This window comes from Tarenaya hassleriana, unplaced genomic scaffold, assembly GCF_000463585.1.
Source record: "Tarenaya hassleriana unplaced genomic scaffold, ASM46358v1 Cleome1, whole genome shotgun sequence".
Taxonomy (NCBI): domain Eukaryota; kingdom Viridiplantae; phylum Streptophyta; class Magnoliopsida; order Brassicales; family Cleomaceae; genus Tarenaya; species Tarenaya hassleriana.
The window spans coordinates 4,946,307-4,965,133 of NW_010960187.1; the positions used below are offsets into that span (position 1 = coordinate 4,946,307).

Genomic DNA, 18,827 nt, shown 5'->3' on the forward strand with positions numbered 1-18,827 from the left:
AAAACCCGAAACCCGCCGAAACCGGCTCGTCCTGGTCGTTCCCACCCGAGCCACCCTTTATCAGTTCAGACGGCAAGTCGAAGAAATGGCCTCCGGCTTCTACGTTGTCTTCGTATATCAAAGCCGACGAGCTCCATGACCCACACTCGAACTTCTCAAGGGAAGCTCGTGCTGAAATCACTGTGTTATTGTCTTTAATGGAGGCTGTTCTTGCTGTGGAAGACGCCATCGTGGTGGTTCTGGTGAAAGAATCGTCCTTTCGGGATGATCGGACTGGTTTTCCTTTGCCGAATCCCGGGAGGTACAAGCAGAGAGCGCTGCATTTGAACCCGTCTTCGAATGAATTCATGCTTTTGATGCTCCTGTTGCTCTTGCTGGACTCTGTTTTGGAGAAGCTGCTGCTGATGCTGCTCATGTGGGAAACGGTTTTCGAGGAGAAACTTGTCTGATGATTCCCGTGTTTCGATCTGTGCATCAAGATGTCGAAATCGAGTGATGGAGCACATGCTCGGCCTTCCCCACAAGACTTGCTTCTCCTAAACGTGACAGCTCTGTCTCCCACCGGCCTGAGGTCCAGGTCTTGGCCTCTGTTCTTGTTTCCCTTCAACACGCCCGAATTCTGTCTAGGGGATGTTGAGGCTGAGTTCGGGAGGCTGCAGCTCACGAACTTTGTCCTCACGGGCTGAAGAGGCAGAGGCAAAGGCACATCCAAGTCCCTAGGAGTTGGAATCGCCGGAGGAGGTACCAGATTGAAACTAATGTTCCTCCTCATGGACGCTGATAAAGATAAAGCCTTCAGAGATTTCGGGTCGACCGAAATCTGCCTCTCCGACTGCATACTCGTCTTCTTGACAAGAATCTTCGGCTCCTGAACCTCGAACTCATGCCAGTCCTCGTGAGTTTCCTCCCCGAAACTCGCCGTGGTTGCCGTGACCACCGCTGTTGCCATTTACTACACCTGCAAGTTTCCGAGGACAGAGAATTCGAGTCGGTGATGATGAAAAAGACAGTGGCAAAGGCCAAAGATACAAACTGATATTTAAAGATCGGATTAGGATGGGCTGCACGTCTTGGGGCATGGCTCGCACGTCCTCTGTATGTTTTCCTGCATAATATAATCTCACCATGGTGGTTGACTTGATTGCTATATTAAAAAAACCAAAGACATCATCATCAGTGTAGTTGACTCGGAACATGCCCAATGTATCACTTTCCATTTCAGACAAGACCAAATCAAGACAGATATATGCCCGCACGAACGGCTTTTCTTTAATATCTCTGAGAGTAAATATTCTTACCTGCTGCAGAAGATAAGCCGAGGAATGTGTAGAAAAGACAGCGAAATAGTCAAAGTAAGCTGAGTTCATTTCACGATTTAAACTTGACAAACACGAAAAGTTTCCAGTTCGTGATTTCGATGTACAAACATATTCATGACAGTGGTTGGTGGTGTTTGAGCCTAAAATTTGTACATTGCCAGAGTGATTAAGGAAGCAGTTCTACTGGAGGGAATTGTAAAATAAGATCAACACAACAGATATACCGATGATAATTGGAAAAGCCGAGACTAAGTACAATGCTCCATAACCCTGCAAAGAATAAAACCAGAAGAAGGGGAAGAATCGATCAGAACCCAAGTTCAAAACTGTCGCGTAGTAATCAGACACGAATAAAGATCACAAATCTGGAAAAGAATGAGATCGTACGGTGAATCTTTTGCTAGAGTTTTGTCACCTTGTTTTTTTCATCTACTTCCATTGAACTAGGCCTGTTCGATCGATGACTAATAAATTAACCGATGCCTAAGATATTCACATGTGAAACATTAATTTATCTATGTAGAGGAGCTGTAAGAGAGATGGAAACGGACCAGTGCTGCAGGTACTTCTTCACTGTCATTGACATTGGCATCCTCAATTTCGGCAGCTGAATCCCAATCCATGTTGAGTCTCTTGGCTGCCTCTTTCGGATCAACTCCCGTATCCGTGGCTTTTGCGTATAATGACTTGCCTCGTGTTGTCTTTGTAGCCTCAATCTTGTCAGATAAAAAACGTAATGACCAAAATATCTCTGTAAGATAAGGCTTCAGGTCAAAACTAACAACACATACGTTCAGTTTCTATTCTACTTAATTAACGACTTTGCTGAAATGATGGATGGCAAAGGATTTCATCAAAGAAGCCAGCCAAAGACAATGCTGTGCAAAGGGTATTATTATCCTTTGCCTTTTGGTCTTCAGGTACACAACACCTCCGTCAACTTAAACTTGAAAACGAAAGGCGTATCAATATTCAAATTCTTGCTGAGGATAGATGATCTGATTCGTCAAGGTTTCTGTGTCTTACAAGCTACAACCATTTTTTCAGAGTTGGATAGAATTTTTTTTAATTTATTTGTGAAGACATGTCAATGATTTGATACAATTTCTCCACGTAGAATAAAACAGATGTATCATGAATCAGCATGGATTAGAATCTCCATAGACAAAAAGTGGGCACCTCCCTTGTGTCAATGAATGCACAAAACAGAAACATTTGTGAAAAGGTACCTCTAAATTTGGCCAATTGATCATCTCCTCATACAGCATCCGAAGTGCAAGTCGATTTTTGGGGACTTTCTCTTCATTTACCTGTGAGTAAAGAATTAACAATACCAACACACCATGTATTTTGACTGATCCTCATTTAACAACTATCATAAAGCTACTTTCATCATTTAGTTACTCAAATCTTTCCATGAAACTACTCAAGCCAAGCTACTCGAACTCGAAAATTTGCAGTGACACCATACATACGTATTAAAGGGTGAATAGAACTGTTATTTCAAACGTAGAAATGCCATGGAAAGGTTTATGTACTGAGACACGATATTAGACACGGCAGCATATTGTTCCCGTGATAAGAAAACAGGGGTACTGTGCCACTCAATGCATCCGTCTATATCAAGTAAGAGCAGAAATTGCATGTAGCGACTACATTTCACAATAGTAATCTAATGATCAGTCTTGAAGTTCCTCGAGGATGACTGATGCATAACATGGCTCATGTCTCGCAATTCGCAAAAATGTGTTTGAAGTCAGATTTTGTCTGACTTGTGGTCGGTCCACTCAAATTTGAGCGGTATATAATTCAATATAATGAGAACAAAGGCATGAAAACTCACCTGCACCAAGGCTTCAGCTAAATCTTCCCTGGTTGGGCCGTCAGCGTCCTCTATCCCAAGCAATCTCTTTCTCTCCACCTCTCTTGGGTCCTCGATCATGATAGTCAGCTTAACCTACGATTTTGCAACAAACACCAAAGTCTCAATATTTCATCCTGGGCAATGATCTACTACATTTTCTGGACAAAGTATAACATTCAGATCTTAATCGTGATATGCCACCCACAACCAGGACACATTCAGCTTTCCGAGAACATAAGAAAAATCATCAAGTAAATGCTCATAAGGTCAAAGCATAGTGATCTGGGATGGGCTTACCTCACTGAAGAGCATGTCCCTGTTCTTCCTGAGAAGCTCCAATGCCTAACATAAACACACGTTCAAACCGTTTACCTTCCTGAATTTTCCTATTTGATAGGAAAAGAAAATCCATATGAACTTTGCCCAAGTAATTCAGGAGAACAAGGCAAGAAGGGTACTAGAAAATTACAAAAACCCTTGTTTAATCTCATGCTTGCCTCTTTGTTATCGGCATTATATCTGTTTCTAAAGCTCCAAGTTTTTACTAAAGAGTGAATCTATAAGCTTGAATTAATGTACTCCAGCAATATCATAGTCTATAGTTTAGTTTCCAGTTACAGTATCCATAGTTGCGGATGAGTTTGAATCCCAAATCAGAATCAGGTAAAGCAGGGAGAAAGCGAGAGACAAAAGGAAACACAAACCCTTTTGATCTCGCTGACATATTCGAGATCATCCGGATCCACTTCTCCCTCTCCTTCTTCTTCGTCTTCATCTTTCTCTCTCTCTTTCCTCTCCTTCTCTTGCTGCTCCACGGTTAACGGAACCGGCACTCGAGTCTCCGTCGCGTCCCCTTTCTCCACCTGAACCATCAGACTTACGTACCTCTTGTTCGTCCCCCGTCTCCCGCTACGGTCATCTCCGCCACCGCATAGTCCGATTTTCCGGTTAAAACCCACCGGATTCGGCGAGAAGAATCTGGAATTCCGGCGACCGGAAGAACCCCAGAGAGATGGAGAAGTGTAGTACTGCAACGGCAACTGAAACATCCGCGACGACGCCATTTTAACTCTTCTTTATCCTTCTTGTCCTCTTCCACTATAACAGCTCACAGATTCTGCATATCTCTGGTTTTCTCAGTCGAACGCCAATTGAAGAAGACGACCGGAAATTTCATGCAACGTTAATAAATTCTATTAGAAAATCAATTGAAATTCTCTTGTATCGGACTGGAGGAGGATGAGATTCGTGGCTCTGGTTCGCGTTGTTTGTCCAAAGATTGCCTCGAATTGCTTGCCACATGGATAATCCTCGTCTAGTGCAACATTTACATCGACCCGTTAAAGGCCCATTTTAAAAAAGCCCATATTTGAAAAGTCCATTTAAAGCCCATATTTATTAAGCCCAGCAACTATGCAATTTGTAACTGAACATCGCTTGCTTGTTTTGGCGGGAAACTGTTGACGGGGCCCACATAGTTTCCCGCCACGACGGCACGCTCTCTCTTCCATACTGGTGAAAGTGCCCCTTCCATTTTGCCGCTTACCGTTTGAACGTGTCTAGGGTTTCTTCGTCCTTCTGTTTCGCTGTGGAATTTTTTGAGAGAGCTACAAGATTTCGGTGCAGTCGTTTGTAAATGGAGGCTTTTGGAGGGTTCTTCATGGATGAAAAGGCGGTTCAAGTGGAGAACCTCTTCCTGGACTTCCTCAAGAGGTTTGTGTTTATCAGTTCTTCAATTGGAGTTTTTGCTGTTTCGATCTAGTTGCTGGCAATATCTTTAGTTTTAATATGATGGAAATTGATTCAGTTTTCGATTGGACCCAAACAAGCCGGAGCTGTACTATGAAGCGGAAGTGGAAGCCATGAAAAACATCGAATCGACCACGATGTTCATCGATTTCTCTCATGTCATGCGCTACAATGATGCTCTTCAGAAGGCAGTAGCCGATGAATACCTGAGGTGGGTTCTTTCTTTTTAGTGGGTAATGGGGGAATTTGGCGGAAACCCTAGTTTTTGTTTGGGGAATTAACATATGCTTTGCTTTTGGCATGAAATTGTTCAGGTTTGAGCCGTATTTGAGGAGTGCGTGCAAGAGATTTGTGCTCGAACTGTACCCATCTTTTACTTCTGATGAAACTCCGAACAAAGATATCAATTTCGCCTTCTACAACCTCCCCTTCACAAAAAGGTATTCGCCATTTGAGTCCGATTCATGTATATCTTCAACATTATTCTGTTCTTTTTAACCATCTTATAGCTAAGAAGCTTAATTTTATCATTTTTTTGTTGAAACATGAAAAATTGTCCCTCATAAAGCATAAACGGCTCATTTGTTTTCCAGTTAATTTGATCATCTTTATCCATTTTTCTTGAGTCATTCATAATTTTTCTTTATTGATGCGAGTTGTTTTGTATACTGTCCGGTGATTGTGATGCTGATCCATGTCACTCTCTTTAGATTGAGGGAACTAGCCACTGCCGAAATTGGGAAGTTGGTGTCGGTGTCTGGTGTGGTTACACGGACAAGTGAAGTGAGGCCTGAACTTCTTTTTGGGACATTCAAGTGCTTAGAGTGTGGCAGTGTAATAAAGAATGTCGAACAACAATTTAAGTACACGCAGGTAATTGAATTTCTTAGTTTCTGGTTGTCCTAATCTATCCATGTTTTCCATTTACGCAAGAACAATTGTATAGTTCAGATTCCCCATTTGATGCTCTCTTTTTTTCTTGAAATCTACGGCATTGTTGCAGCCTACAATCTGTGTGAGTCCAACTTGTCTCAACAGAGCAAAATGGGCATTACTTAGACAGGAGAGCAAGTTCACTGACTGGCAAAGAGTTAGAATGCAGGAGACATCAAAAGAGATACCTGCAGGTTCCTTACCACGGTCCTTGGATGTCATTCTTCGCCATGAGATTGTAGAGCAGGCCAGGGCTGGTGACACGTAAGATTAATCTTGCGCCATTTGCTTAAGTTGCTTTCTAACCCTTTAATAATCAGGAGTTTCCACTGATTACCGGTTCTAATGACTTTGTGCTCATAGGGTTATCTTTACGGGAACCGTGGTTGTGATACCTGACATATTGGCACTGGCTTCTACCGGGGAGAGAGCAGAATGTCGTCGGGACTCATCACAACAGAAAAGCTCTAACGTTGGAAATGAAGGTGTCAAAGGCCTCAAGGCACTGGGAGTTAGAGATCTCTCATACCGCCTTGCCTTCATTGCAAACTCAGTGCAGGTTTGTCAACTACAGAAGCTGTTAACCAATCCCAAGTGGGGTTTTTCTGATCAATGATGTTTCTTTGTCTAGATTGCTGATGGTAGTAGGAACACTGACATCCGGAACAGACAAAAAGATGCCGACGAAAATAATCAGAATTTCACAGTGAGTTTTCTGTTTCGTTTATTTTCCAAAGCTCTTGAAACTTTTTTGTGTCTCAGATACAAGTCCAGCAAATCTTTGTTTTAACTAGTTATGTTCTCGACATCTAAGTGTCAGTTCAATTTAGCATTCTTGACATTGTTGCTGATATTTTCGTGTAGAACCCAAAATTTGTTTTTCTGAGCTAACTTCCTCTATGGTTATGAAATATGTAATTGGTGAAATTTTCCTTGTCTGAATTTGGCAGACAGAAGAGCTAGATGAAATTCAGCAAATGAGAAACACTCCCGATTATTTCAACAAGTTAGTAGGTAGCATTGGCCCAGCGGTTTTTGGTCATCAAGACATCAAGCGTGCTATTCTACTCATGCTGTTGGGTGGTGTGCACAAGATTACGCACGAAGGCATCAACCTGAGAGGAGACATCAATGTTTGTATAGTTGGGGATCCCAGCTGTGCTAAATCCCAGTTCCTCAAGTAATGAATTCTCTTTCCAAGTTTACCTTTTGTCATTCTCCTGTTTTCCCCCTAGAATTCCAGCCTCACTTTACGATTTGTCATTTGCAGGTATACATCAGGCATAGTACCGAGATCTGTCTATACGTCTGGGAAATCCTCATCTGCAGCTGGGTTGACGGCAACTGTGGCTAAAGAACCGGAAACAGGAGAATTCTGTATAGAGGTACTGTACTGTACTCGAATCGAGAGTACAGGAAACCAATGAAGAATCTAGACTTAGCAATTCACTATTTCCCATGAAAAGTATCCATTAAACGTTTGTGTAACCTAGAACTGTTGGCTCAAGTATAAATCTTGGAGTTGCTTAACATTTCTAGTCTCCTTTCATGTGTGATTTATGTGCTCTGACTCTTGTCGATCAAGATATCTAATAAAAGCTATCTAACTCTTTAATAGGCTGGTGCTCTGATGCTTGCTGATAATGGGATATGTTGCATTGATGAATTTGATAAAATGGATATCAGAGATCAGGTAAGGAGCATCATGCTTACTTTTGTTATGGAGGATCTAGTTTCCTGGTATGTAGCAAATATAGTAACTTATGCATTTGATTATGCAGGTTGCTATTCACGAAGCCATGGAGCAGCAAACAATCAGCATTACAAAAGCAGGGATACAAGCAACCCTGAATGCTAGAACATCAATCCTAGCAGCAGCTAACCCTGTGGGCGGGCGCTATGACAAGTCTAAACCACTCAAGGTGAGGTTATCTTCTTTAAGATTATCAAAGAGTCTTGATGTCTGTATATTGTTTAAGAACGATCATGGAAGCTTATATCTGAAGACGAACTGATCATCTGTTGTTTTTCCAGTATAATGTTGCTCTCCCGCCTGCCATTCTCTCGAGGTTTGATCTTGTGTATGTTATGATTGATGATCCTGATGAGATAACTGATTACCACATTGCCCACCACATCGTGAGAGTTCACCAGAAGCATGAAGAGGCTCTCTCTCCCCCATTCAGTACTGCACAACTCAAGCGGTACATTGCATTTGCAAAAACGTTGAAACCAAAGGTTGTCGCTCACTCACTCATGTAACCTTAGAGTAGTTTGACTTTGAAAGGTTCTTCTGTATCAGACGCTGACATCATTTTGATCTCCTAATCATGTCACAGCTAAGCTCGGAAGCAAGGAAGCTACTGGTCGAGTCTTATGTTACTCTACGCAAAGGTGATACAACTCCTGGGACAAGAGTTGCTTATAGAATGACGGTCAGACAGCTAGAGGCATTGATCAGGCTCTCAGAAGCCATTGCCAGGGCTCATTTGGAAACTCAGGTGTTTGTCTCGACTCTCTACTGACTGCTGGTCCTTTTTATTTTTGCTCTGTATTTGCCTTACCCTGGAAATTTTCATTTCAGGTGCTACCAAGTCATGTTCTATTGGCTGTCAGACTGTTGAAAACTTCTGTTATCAGGTAGAGCCCTAAGCGTCTCTATATCTATATCTCTTGATTTCTCTGGAAATCATATCCTAAAAAAGGCACATCGTTCTCTTACATAGTGTTGAGTCAGGTGACATTGATCTCTCCGAGTATCAAGATGATAATCGTGACAACATCGAGGATAGGGATGATGGGAATGACGGCACTGATGGGACCGAAGCTCAAGAGAATGGTACAGCCGAGCCACCTTCTGGCAAGACAGGTATGTTATTATTCCTAATCGTTTTTAGCTGTATGCGTGAGAACCATAGTAAACATCATCTTGGTTTAGCAGATAACGGTGGAGCTCCAAAGCTGGTGATAAGCGAAGAAGAATTTCAACGGATCACTCATTCACTTGTTATATGCCTTCGACACCATGAAGAAACTGAAAATAGAGATGGTGAACCACGCTACCCCCTGCTCTGTGCCAGCTATTTCACTATTTTGTTCATCATACAAATAATTAGTATAACTAGTTTTTCGTTACAAAGAATATGTGCGTGGAAGGGATTATAGCTTTTTCTCAGACCCGACCCGGCCTAATAAAAGAGATTCTTAATTTACCGCATGTTCAGGTGCAGGATTAGCAGGAAATGAGACAGAAGGAACTGATCAGATGGTACGTGGACCAGCAGAACGAGAAGAAGAAATACAGTTCGCAAGAACAAGTAAAACTCGATATCAAGAAACTCAGGGCCATCATCGAGGTATCATCATCATTTTTTGTTTCCTTTAAAACACTGAGATTAAGTAGCTAACAAGGCAATGGAATGACAGAGTCTGGTGAGAAGAGAAGGGCATCTGATAGTGTTAGACGATGGTCGGGAAGCAGCAGAGGAAGCAGAAGCTACGAGACGATCATCCCAAAGAGACGAGAGGATATTGGCTGTGGCTCCAAACTATGTCGTCGAGTAGTTTCGAACCTGGCCGATCCAATACTAACTTACCAATTTGGAGAAGCTCTGAATGCAATTACAAAAAAAATGAGAGAGGTTAAACCCAATGCTACAGACTTCCATTCCATGCATGACTTGAGCTTTCTGAAGTATTTAGTCTGCTCCTTTGTAAAAAAAAATATTTTGTAAAACCGGCATCGCAGTTTCATATTAAATTTTATTTTGTTACCGCCCTACGAGAGCTTTGTTTTTTTTTTCTATAAAAAAAAATTGAATACCGTACATTTTTGTGGCACTGACGAGTGACGACCCCATGCCCTTCGTCTCACATAGATATTTTCTGTAGAGGTGAGAAAGAGTTTCAGAGGGGAAATGGGGTCGTCAAGGATAGAGGTGATGTAGTTCTTGAAATTGTCTTCAGGATTGGTGTATCCTTCTCCCATCCGGTCAGCGTTGATAAGTCTCATCGCGATTTGCCGAGGCACAGCATCCTAAGGAGGTAGCTTGTCCATCCCATCCGGATCCCACCTGTTCATTTTGGGTTTCCTTGTTAATTATGGATAGGTGAAAGTCTCTAACAATATATCTAAACATTTAAAAAAAAAAACAACAACATTCTAATAAAAATTGTAGGTGTAGGCTTGCTGATAATGGATCGTAAGTATCATCGAGAATGGTGAAGAGTTTGAAGAACTTAATCAATGCGGCTCTCCCGAGTGAAAACTGTGGCTCGAAGTACACCCCGATACAAAAGATGTAGCACTCAACGATTCTGTCTCTCAAGTAATGCGGCAGCTTCCATCCGAGGTCCAGGTCCTTCCACCATCTGCAAATGAGGCATAATTATAGACCTTTTACAGTGACTTATATATATATATATATATCAAAGACAGAAGGGTTAATACAGTCGAAAAGATTCAAGAACCTACTTCGAGAACGTTTTCACTTCTTTCTTGTAAAGCAGCTGCAAGTAATTGAAATTGACCTTGGCGAACTTGAGTAAGGTCTCGTTGTGATCTTTTTCTTTTGCGTAGAACGAAATGAATTCCTCGCAAATAAAATCGGAATGTTCTGATGCCGAGGTAGAAACAGCGTTCCGTATGAGCCTCAAGTTTTCTTCTTCCACAAGAAATCCATTTTCTGATCCTTTTGAGAGTTTTTCCGAGTTTCTTTCTTGATACTCAAGGAATTTGTTAATGGATGTGTGTCCGTTACTATATATAACGTATATATATAACCTAGGTCTTGCTTGGTGTTCTGTTCGACGTATCTGAGTGCAAAATCATCCATCGTATTTCCCAAAACGTGGGCTTGGGCTATAGTTAATGGGCCTGTGTCTGAGCCCATAAGCTTATCATCTTTTCTAATATTATTGGGTTTTGCACATGCTTCCTGTTTTGTACTACTTGGGAAAGAGGATGGCCCAAGAAACAAACCGAACCGAAATTAACCGAACCGAACCAAACTGATAGACTCATTTCGTTCCGATGTGATCCCCTTGGATTCTCTCTGTCGCGGTGCTGCTTCACTATCAGATACGTAAAGGTAAATTTAGATGCGCCCTATGTGGGACCCAATCGTCGGATACATGAAACATTATCAGAAATATAGAAACTTTGGTACATGTGGTTTTCTGACACCGGTTAGGACTATTTCTTTCTGGTCAAATTGTAATTCTATCTAATAAGGTCAATTATTCCGGACGATTTTATCGAATTTTTATACATTTGATGGTTTTCGCTTCTTGTATTTGACGTTGAAAAAACAAAAAATAAATTATCAGAGAGTATGGCCGGTTTTGACGGATTTAAATTGGTTTGTTTCGGTTTACTACTTTCAAAAGAATTGTTTATAAACCGTGTTCGACGTTTAAATCGACGATATAGAGAACTTTTCTCAAATCCTTTTGCGAATTCAAACTATATAATGGATCGGTTTCTTTTAATATTATTTGGTTTATATAAATCCCTATATATTTTCATTTAACAAAACATAAAAAGAGATCATTTTACTTTAGTTTTAAATTTTTTATAAAAAAAAATATCGTTTATACTTTAGCTTGTACAGTTGTACTGGTAAGTATTTCTTATGGTAAAAGGAATTAATATTCAACACAATAAATCATAAATGAAGACTAAAGAGTAATATATCTTATTCTATTTGATTATTAGTCATTAGAAAAAAAAAATCCATGGTGATGATGATGGTGATGTTGACAACATGATGATCGTAAAAACAATAGTAACAGATATAACGTTATGATCAAGAAATGATTATCTAAAAATAAATTATATAAGTTTTGTTGGACGAATGCATTCCACCCATTCAAATTATTATTTTTATTAAATCCAAATTAAAGTCATTTTAAAAAAAATTTAATTAGTTGTCAAGCAATAGTGCTCCTCAAGTCTTGAGTTCTGAAATCATTTTTATTTTATTTTTTTAATTAAACCGAGCTTGATTAATTATGATTTAAAAGTCAAAACTATTTCCCCATTTTCCTTAATAAGTGGTGATGTTTACATGTAATCATGATCAATTAGATAACGTGTAATGTCACACGCGTAAGCGTAGGTATATATGTATAACTTATTATCACTATGATTTGTCTAATTTTCCATTAAAAATGTATACTTGACAAGTGAAATCTTGCCACAAATTAATATGAATATTTAATTATCTTATATAAAAATTACCGTAAATTCTTCGTATCCCTATCTTTAAGCTTATCTATCCTACGCATCTCGAATCTTTTTTCATTTTTTTTGGAAACAAAATTAAAACAACAAAATTTTGTCTTGAAAAACATTTTGGAGATTATAAATTCGATATATAAAGGACGTACTCAGTTTTAACAAATCATGTTAATTTATAATCATAGAGAAATGGTTTCATTGCATTTTGGTATAGCAGAACCTGCAACATTTTTCTACTACTAATTTAAATAAATAATTCGTCCTTTCTAACGTAGGAGGGTAGGGGGCACATTGGTAATCGAATGTCAATTAGATTATTGGGCAATACGACGAAATATAAAAACTATAAAAAAAATATCAAGTAAAATCATAAGGTAAAGTTGCTCACCTAATAACATTGCAAAACAAAAACGTAGTTTCTGAAAGAAAAAAAGATTTGTAATGTATTAATTATATATATTGTTTCATTTACATTTATACACGTGACAGTAAACATACGCCTAATATATATGTATGTATGCATGCATGTATGTACATGTATCCATATGTTAATGTACAGATACAAGAATAATCATATATCATAGGATCTGTTGATTGTATTGTCGTCCATTGTTTTGTTCATCGAAGACAAAACTGGCCATCAAGGCAACCCATGTGCATGCATACTGTCACTATGACCGCATTTTTATCATTTAATATTTTTCTTGTTGGCATACAAAATATACACATCGATGAATAAATATTTTCAGTACATTAATTACAAGGATTTTAATTTCTTTTACTTAATAAATCCAATTTCATGTTAATAAGTTTCACATGCAATCATACGTTAATAATTAAAATTATTATTACGTTTTGTAACATTGTCGTTGTGTAAATAAATTAATAATTAAAATGGAAAAAGGAGTGTAAACCATGTTTCGATGGAAACGATGAGATTTGGTGATTCAGATATTGAGGGAGGGATGTCTGTCTTGGAATACCATTATGCAAATACATTATTTATTTTCTTATTCTTTATCTTATATTATTTTTTTTATATGTTAGACGGCCTAATTTCTTCCAAACAGCGAAGCCCTTGATTTGTTTCTGTATCCATCTAAAATAAAATCATCATCTCTCTCTCTAATATATGCATATATATATATAGTTTTGTTGGGAGTATATTACTTAGGATTCCTTCAAATCTGTTTAAATTGGATTCGGATAGATGAATGTGGGTAATACTGTATATAATTATATGTAAATCGATTTCGATTTATAATAAATTTTAAATAAAAATCTAAATAGGCTATAATTGTTCTGAGATTTTGATTTAATTTTAGTTTAAAATCGATAACCAAAAGAACAATGTGCAAAAGGTTTGTCACACAGCCGAAGTTGACATTTATTAACTTTAAGTTACAGTTCATGAAATAAATTAATTAAAAACCACTTTCACAATAACCTGGCTCGAATTAGTTATTAGTTGTAACGTATTTTAAACAGCGTATTCAGCTAAAAATAATTGAGTCTATTAAATAATGACGGAATAAAGGTTTTATTTTTAAGCACTAACATAATGATATAATTTAAAAACAGAATTGAAGAATAAGAGGCGTATATGTTACACGTACAGATCACCATCCAGAATTAACAATCCCGATAGAAACGGGTCCCACTTTTAATTTGCCAACTCAGATTGATGTGATTGCCAGTTGGCATTTTCAACACTCGAAATTACGTATTTACCCTCTACTCTCTTCTCTCTTCGCTTTGACCAATGAGTTGTCCTATTTTTGACTCTCATCCGGTTACCAAGAAAACTGAAAAATAATCGCCATTAAACCGGTGAGAAGAAATGAAATCGGTTTACCATCTAAAAAAATTCAGTAACTAAACCGAATTTAACCTGAAAATATTTTGATAAATGTTATAAGTTCATGAGCCGATAGGGTTTGGTTTACAATAATCCAGATTGTGCTTTGACCAAACCGGGAGTATCGGTTTGTCTCTAAACCGAAATTCGTTCTAGCGCCAACGAAGCAAAGGAAAACGACAAAGGGGAGAGAGAAGGGTGGACACGTAATTTAGAGGAAAAAGGAGGGTATTTTGGAGATAAGACTGTCTATATGATGACGAGACTCCTTAATCCGGAGGGACAATCAGTTTTGGTGTTTTGGGGAAGAACAAGGCCAAAGGAATCAGAGATAATTTCGAGTAAGTTTCATCAACTCAAAAGAACAAAAAGATCTCCATATAAGTGCAGTTGCATCCATACACACACACACATATACATATATATACACCTGTATATATAAAAGATTGTGAATTTTCATCCCTGTGAAGTCTGCTTGTTCTTGGGTCTGTTTTGTTCTGCGTAGATATTTTCATGAGATTACGTAGAACAACGGAATAATCATGGTGTTTTCATGTTTTTCCCCTTAATTGATTGTAGGATTATCAAGTCAATTAACGCATAAAGAGAAGATGGGTTACTGGAAATCAAAGGTTCTTCCAACGATCAAGAAGATGTTCGAGAAGAAACCTGGGAAGAAGGCTGCTGCTGCTGAGGCTATCAAGGCCTTCGATGACTCCAAGGTGTGTGTGTGTGTGTGTATATATATATATATATAAGAGGATTCAATAATTTCATCACAAACTATATCATAGTAATTGTTAGTGCTCTATGATATGTTGCATGAGATTCATACTCATTGATCTTGAACCAAAAATGGGCATTTATGTATTATGTGTATATGTATGTGTGATGATTGATAGGAGGCGATCAACAAGGAGATTGAAGAGAAAAAGACAGAACTCCAACCCAAAGTCGTGGAAACCTACGAGGCCGCGTCTGCCGATGTCAAGGTTCTTTTCTTTTATTTATATATATTTTTATCGTTTGTATTAATTAGTCTTCTCCCTATTCTTTCCACACGTTGACCTTAATGATCAGTTAAAATGGATTAATTTGATTGATAAACATGCTAGGGTTTGGTGAGGGATCCCAAGGAGGAAGATCTGAAGAAGCACTCTGAAGCTGTCCAAAAGTTCATCGATGAACTTGTCAAAATCGGTATATGCTTCAACTGTTCTCTTACCGCATATATCTCTCTTAACCAATACAGTTGTACGTATCTCTTCTGTATCATTCTTTGTCTGAATCCGATACGAAAGTTTAGTTTAAGCAGACATCGAGTGATCTGATGGCTATGCTCTTCATTTGGATCATGCAATATTCAGATGAGCAATCAAAGATGCCAACTGTAATAATCAACGTAGTTTCTTGGAGGGTTTTTTAGGGTTTTGATGTGATACTATAGGGTATCTTTTTTCTTGATTTGTTCATGCTTTTCTTCGACAAATACGTACTGAAATTGGATCTTTTTCATTATCGGTGTTAGAATTCCCCGGATCGAAGGCTGTGTCTGAAGCTTCGACCAACTTCGGTTTGAGCTACGTGACGGGTCCTGTCTCCTTCATCTTCGAGAAGGTATCGGAGTTCCTTCCGCCCGAAGAAAAGTCGAGAGATATTGCCGCCGAGGATGTGAAAACAGAGGAAGAAACGAAAACGGAAGAACCCAAAACCGAAGAAACAAGCGGCGAGAAAGAGAAGGAGATAGTGGAAGAGAAGAAGGAAGAGGCCAAACCGGCCGAGGAGGAGAAGAAACCGGCGGCGGAGGAGGAGAAGAAGCCGGCGGAGGAGGAGAAGAAACCGGCCGAGGAAGAGAAGAAACCGGCGGAGGAGAAGAAGGAAGAGGCAGCTCCGGCCAAGACGGAAGAAACTCCGGCCAAGGCTGAGGAAACTCCGGCGCCAGTGCCGCCGAAGGCATGAGATCGTAGTGGCCGGCGATCCAACCAAAGCTCTGTGTACGTAAAAAAAAAAAAAAGAAGCAAACGATATATCATTCTTTCAGATTTGGTTTTTGTTTCTTGTGTGGATACACCTCTTCTGTTTGTCTTCAAAAAGGTTTTTTTTTTGTGGATTTTTATTTTTTTTAATGTTCTTGTGAATTTGTAACAAATATATTCGATGTCTCTTCTTTATTTTGCATTCATTTGTTTTTTTTTTCATTTTGAGTTACGTTTATCTGATTCAAACCATTCTCTTATTTCGTAATTAAAAAAAATAGATAAGCGTTACGAAAAAAAATGTTCAAAAACAGTGGTGGAGAGATTGTTGAGCCGTGCAAGTAAGAAGGAAAACGAAATATCAGAAGACGACATAAAATCAATATTATTTTTATATGGATAATTTTATTTAATTTTTTATTAGATAATAATTTCATGCTTTACGTACGGTATCATTACAGAACCGTGGAAATACCACAGGCGGACCAACCTTGTTATTCAGGATTTGAGACGAAGTGGTAATCAACTAACTCAGAGTCTCTTGTCTTCCGTTATTATTTTATCTCCCATTGGTCCATTTGTTTTTATAAGTTGCGTGACCATCCACGTCTACATAGTCCTTGACATCGAAGTATTTTTTTTTATAATCAAGATGGTTTTCCGGACAGATTATATCCACACTAGACTCGAGACCGGTCTTTGTACATGGACCATTTGATCCAAAAATTACATTTCTCTCCACCACCGGAATTGAATCCAATATATTAAATATGACTTTATCACCCCTCAAATTATTTTTCTTCAATGTGTTTCTTCTGAATAGGAAAAATCTCTCTATTGAAAGCAAGTCACTAGTTGACATAAGATGATTTCATCTACTATCAACTTATACAAGTTATTATTAGTAGGCATTAGCTTGATGCATGAAATCTACTTAAACTATTAAAATATTATATATTATCATAGAGAGTTTGGCATAATATTTAGATTTTAGCAGCATAAATATTGATTTTTAGAAACCATTAGAAAATTCCATTATTTCAAAACAGAATATCAAAATATTTGTAAATATAAACACAATCATAAAATACCTTATTTAATCAATATAAATATCTAAAATATTGAAATAGTGTCAAATCTAAATATTATTTTAATATTTTTAAATCTTTTCTATATCTTTTGACGATCTTTTATTATATTCTTTATATATCCCATAAATACTTTCACAAGAGTTTTTTTTTTGTATTTATCGCGCAATGTGGTGGGGGATCTCACTTTCACAAGTGGGTCTCGTAGGATAAGGCCCGGAACGAGGAGGAAGGTCCATATAATGGGCTTATACTGGGCCGAGGACTAATTTGTAAATAAAATAAATATAGGATCGAAAGTTGAAGACATCCAAAATTTGGAGGAGTTAAGAAACAATAACAAAAACTTTATTGAATAAGAAACAGAAATTGCACAATATCGCACCCACTATTTCTCCTCCTCTTTCCCCCCCTTCTTTCTCACTGTTAACGTAGAGCCTCCATTTTTCCTCTCTTCTTCTTCCTCTTCCTCCCTCTATACATACACACACATATATCATCTCCTTCAAGGGTTTTTTTTCATATCTCTCTCTCTATCCCTCTTCTGTCTGTTTTCCTCCGGTGATCGGTACGAGGAGCAGGAGAAGTAGAAGTAGACGGAGCCTGTAATTTTTGCTCTCTCTTTCTGTGTATCGGAAAAGGATGGCGGAGGAATGAACCAAACCTAGAATCTGGAAATAATCGCAGATCGGAATCGGAAACCCGAAACCGAATTTTCTCTTGGGTATAATGATGAGGTCCTCTCTTTCGTCTTCTCCGTTTCTCGATCGTGTTCTTCTTCGTTTCCCTCATCCACTTTCATCTTCTCGTAGCTCGTTTTGATGATCTTCGTCTGCTTGTTTTTGTTTGACGAACAAACAACCGAAATTTCCACTTTTTGATTGTGGGCTTTTTCTCTCTTGTTTGAACTTGTTATGGTTTTTGTGAATCTGGGTTTTTATCTAAAAGTTATTCAAATTCACGGTGTTCTGACACTAACGTCAGCCCGTTGCTTCTTTGGATATTGTTTACGGTTTCCTTTGATGATTACATTGTGTCGATCGAAGATCCGTATCTTCATATGAAGAGAAGAAAAGTTTGGATTTTGGCACCATAGATCTACGAACCATTGCGGAGGTTCTTCCGTTGTTTTAATTTCATACCTTCAAAACTATAAATCCAAGTAATCAGAACATGGAATCGGAAGAAAAATACACTTGAAGTTCTAAAAAAAATCCCTTCGTAGCTCCAATGGATGCAGTTGCATTTTCTGATTTCCAGTTAATCTTCCTCTGTTTGGATTCACTCTTGTTGATCTGACTTTTGTTTGGGGTTTGATTCAACAAACAATTGAACAGATATCAGAGAGTAAGCCCAGATTGTCTTCCTCTCACCAATGGCAAGAAGCACTACCTGAGACCTTCTCCTTCACGAGCATCAAAGGAAGACACCACCGCAGACAACGGCAGAGCATCCTTCTCCTGCGGAGGACTCAACGGAGTATGCACGAGCACCAGCTCAGCCGTTGTCGGAGTTTCCAAAGGCATCCGACTCGGATCCCACCAAGATCCTCACGGTGCTAACCTCACCTCTAGTCCCGGCCCCAGTCGCGGCGGAGATATGCTGTTGCAGTGGGGACAAAGGAAGCGTTCGAGGGTCTCTCGGGCAGAGATCCGATCATCCGCCGCCTCAATCACCGCCTCCGCCGATGACTCGTCGTCGTCTTCCGGACAGGGAAGGATGCCGTCGAACAAGCTTCAGAGGAGATCGGCGAACCCGTCAATGCCGCCGCCGCCGCCGACACCGCCGCTCATCGGCGG

The 18,827-nt window shown here is 39.0% G+C and overlaps 5 protein-coding genes across 9 annotated transcripts in view; 3 read left to right on the forward strand and 2 right to left on the reverse strand.

The window, feature by feature from the left end:
* The window catches only part of LOC104811927, a 1,739-nt gene extending 488 nt beyond the window's left edge, over nt 1–1,251 (reverse strand). Inside the window, exon 1 of the mRNA XM_010538808.2 lies at nt 13–1,251. Coding sequence (XP_010537110.1) covers nt 13–949 — 937 coding nt within the window. The 5' untranslated portion in view covers nt 950–1,251. The remainder of the gene's footprint in view (nt 1–12) is intronic.
* Nucleotides 1,252–1,344: 93 nt separating this feature from the next.
* On the reverse strand, nt 1,345–4,469 carry LOC104811932 (ycf3-interacting protein 1, chloroplastic). Of its 2 annotated transcripts, XR_771540.2 has the most exons (7): nt 3,888–4,469; nt 3,481–3,525; nt 3,163–3,276; nt 2,549–2,629; nt 1,871–2,035; nt 1,707–1,768; nt 1,497–1,589 (listed from the first exon to the last, which is right to left on the reverse strand). XR_771540.2 is itself a non-coding variant. In XM_010538821.2 (6 exons), the coding sequence occupies exons 1-6, from the start codon at nt 4,245–4,247 to the stop codon at nt 1,500–1,502; spliced, it is 855 nt and encodes a 284-aa protein (XP_010537123.1). In that variant the 5' UTR covers nt 4,248–4,468; the 3' UTR covers nt 1,345–1,499. The 2 variants fall into 2 exon arrangements, 1 of the variants encoding a protein (XP_010537123.1); XM_010538821.2 differs by lacking the exon at nt 1,707–1,768 and having other exon boundaries at nt 1,345–1,589; nt 3,888–4,468.
* Nucleotides 4,470–4,716: 247 nt separating this feature from the next.
* On the forward strand, nt 4,717–9,646 carry LOC104811945 (DNA replication licensing factor MCM6). Of its 3 annotated transcripts, none has more exons than XM_019202386.1 (18): nt 4,717–4,896; nt 4,991–5,143; nt 5,247–5,372; nt 5,643–5,805; nt 5,936–6,129; nt 6,229–6,424; nt 6,497–6,571; nt 6,816–7,045; nt 7,136–7,250; nt 7,484–7,558; nt 7,647–7,787; nt 7,900–8,103; nt 8,205–8,366; nt 8,450–8,505; nt 8,592–8,734; nt 8,807–8,917; nt 9,087–9,221; nt 9,292–9,646. In XM_019202386.1, exons 1-18 carry the CDS (start codon nt 4,820–4,822, stop codon nt 9,597–9,599), a joined length of 2,664 nt encoding a protein of 887 aa, XP_019057931.1. In that variant the 5' UTR covers nt 4,717–4,819; the 3' UTR covers nt 9,600–9,646. The 3 variants fall into 3 exon arrangements, with proteins under 3 accessions (XP_019057931.1, XP_019057935.1, XP_019057940.1); XM_019202390.1 differs by having other exon boundaries at nt 8,807–8,914; nt 9,090–9,221; XM_019202395.1 differs by having other exon boundaries at nt 8,807–9,012; nt 9,102–9,221; nt 9,292–9,429.
* Nucleotides 9,647–14,202: 4,556 nt separating this feature from the next.
* On the forward strand, nt 14,203–16,142 carry LOC104811953 (plasma membrane-associated cation-binding protein 1-like). Of its 2 annotated transcripts, none has more exons than XM_010538848.1 (5): nt 14,203–14,305; nt 14,544–14,686; nt 14,867–14,956; nt 15,080–15,164; nt 15,493–16,142. In XM_010538848.1, exons 1-5 carry the CDS (start codon nt 14,218–14,220, stop codon nt 15,921–15,923), a joined length of 837 nt encoding a protein of 278 aa, XP_010537150.1. In that variant the 5' UTR covers nt 14,203–14,217; the 3' UTR covers nt 15,924–16,142. The 2 variants fall into 2 exon arrangements, with proteins under 2 accessions (XP_010537150.1, XP_010537158.1); XM_010538856.1 differs by lacking the exon at nt 14,203–14,305 and adding an exon at nt 14,345–14,449.
* A 1,281-nt stretch (nt 16,143–17,423) lies between these two features.
* Nucleotides 17,424–18,827, forward strand: part of LOC104811967 — a 4,201-nt gene continuing 2,797 nt past the window's right edge. The window contains exons 1-2 of the mRNA XM_010538867.2: nt 17,424–17,765; nt 18,366–18,827. Of these exons, the coding sequence (XP_010537169.1) occupies nt 17,758–17,765; nt 18,366–18,827 (470 nt within the window). The 5' untranslated portion in view covers nt 17,424–17,757. The remainder of the gene's footprint in view (nt 17,766–18,365) is intronic.

What these genes read in the sequence shown, in the direction of transcription:
- LOC104811953 (XM_010538848.1), top strand. Translation starts at nt 14,218, where the DNA reads ATGATGACGAGACTCCTTAATCCGGAGGGACAATCAGTTTTGGTGTTT. An exon ending in AGGCCTTCGATGACTCCAAG is followed by an intron (nt 14,687 to 14,866) that starts GTGTGTGTGTGT and finishes GATGATTGATAG; the next exon opens with GAGGCGATCAACAAGGAGAT. An exon ending in CCGCGTCTGCCGATGTCAAG is followed by an intron (nt 14,957 to 15,079) that starts GTTCTTTTCTTT and finishes TAAACATGCTAG; the next exon opens with GGTTTGGTGAGGGATCCCAA.
- LOC104811932 (XM_010538821.2), bottom strand. Translation starts at nt 4,247, where the DNA reads ATGGCGTCGTCGCGGATGTTTCAGTTGCCGTTGCAGTACTACACTTCT. An exon ending in ATGTCAGCGAGATCAAAAGG is followed by an intron (nt 3,526 to 3,887) that starts GTTTGTGTTTCC and finishes TGTTTATGTTAG; the next exon opens with GCATTGGAGCTTCTCAGGAA. An exon ending in TCAATTGGCCAAATTTAGAG is followed by an intron (nt 2,036 to 2,548) that starts GTACCTTTTCAC and finishes TTATCTGACAAG; the next exon opens with ATTGAGGCTACAAAGACAAC.
- LOC104811945 (XM_019202386.1), top strand. Translation starts at nt 4,820, where the DNA reads ATGGAGGCTTTTGGAGGGTTCTTCATGGATGAAAAGGCGGTTCAAGTG. An exon ending in GTAGCCGATGAATACCTGAG is followed by an intron (nt 5,144 to 5,246) that starts GTGGGTTCTTTC and finishes GAAATTGTTCAG; the next exon opens with GTTTGAGCCGTATTTGAGGA. An exon ending in GGGCTCATTTGGAAACTCAG is followed by an intron (nt 8,367 to 8,449) that starts GTGTTTGTCTCG and finishes TTTTCATTTCAG; the next exon opens with GTGCTACCAAGTCATGTTCT.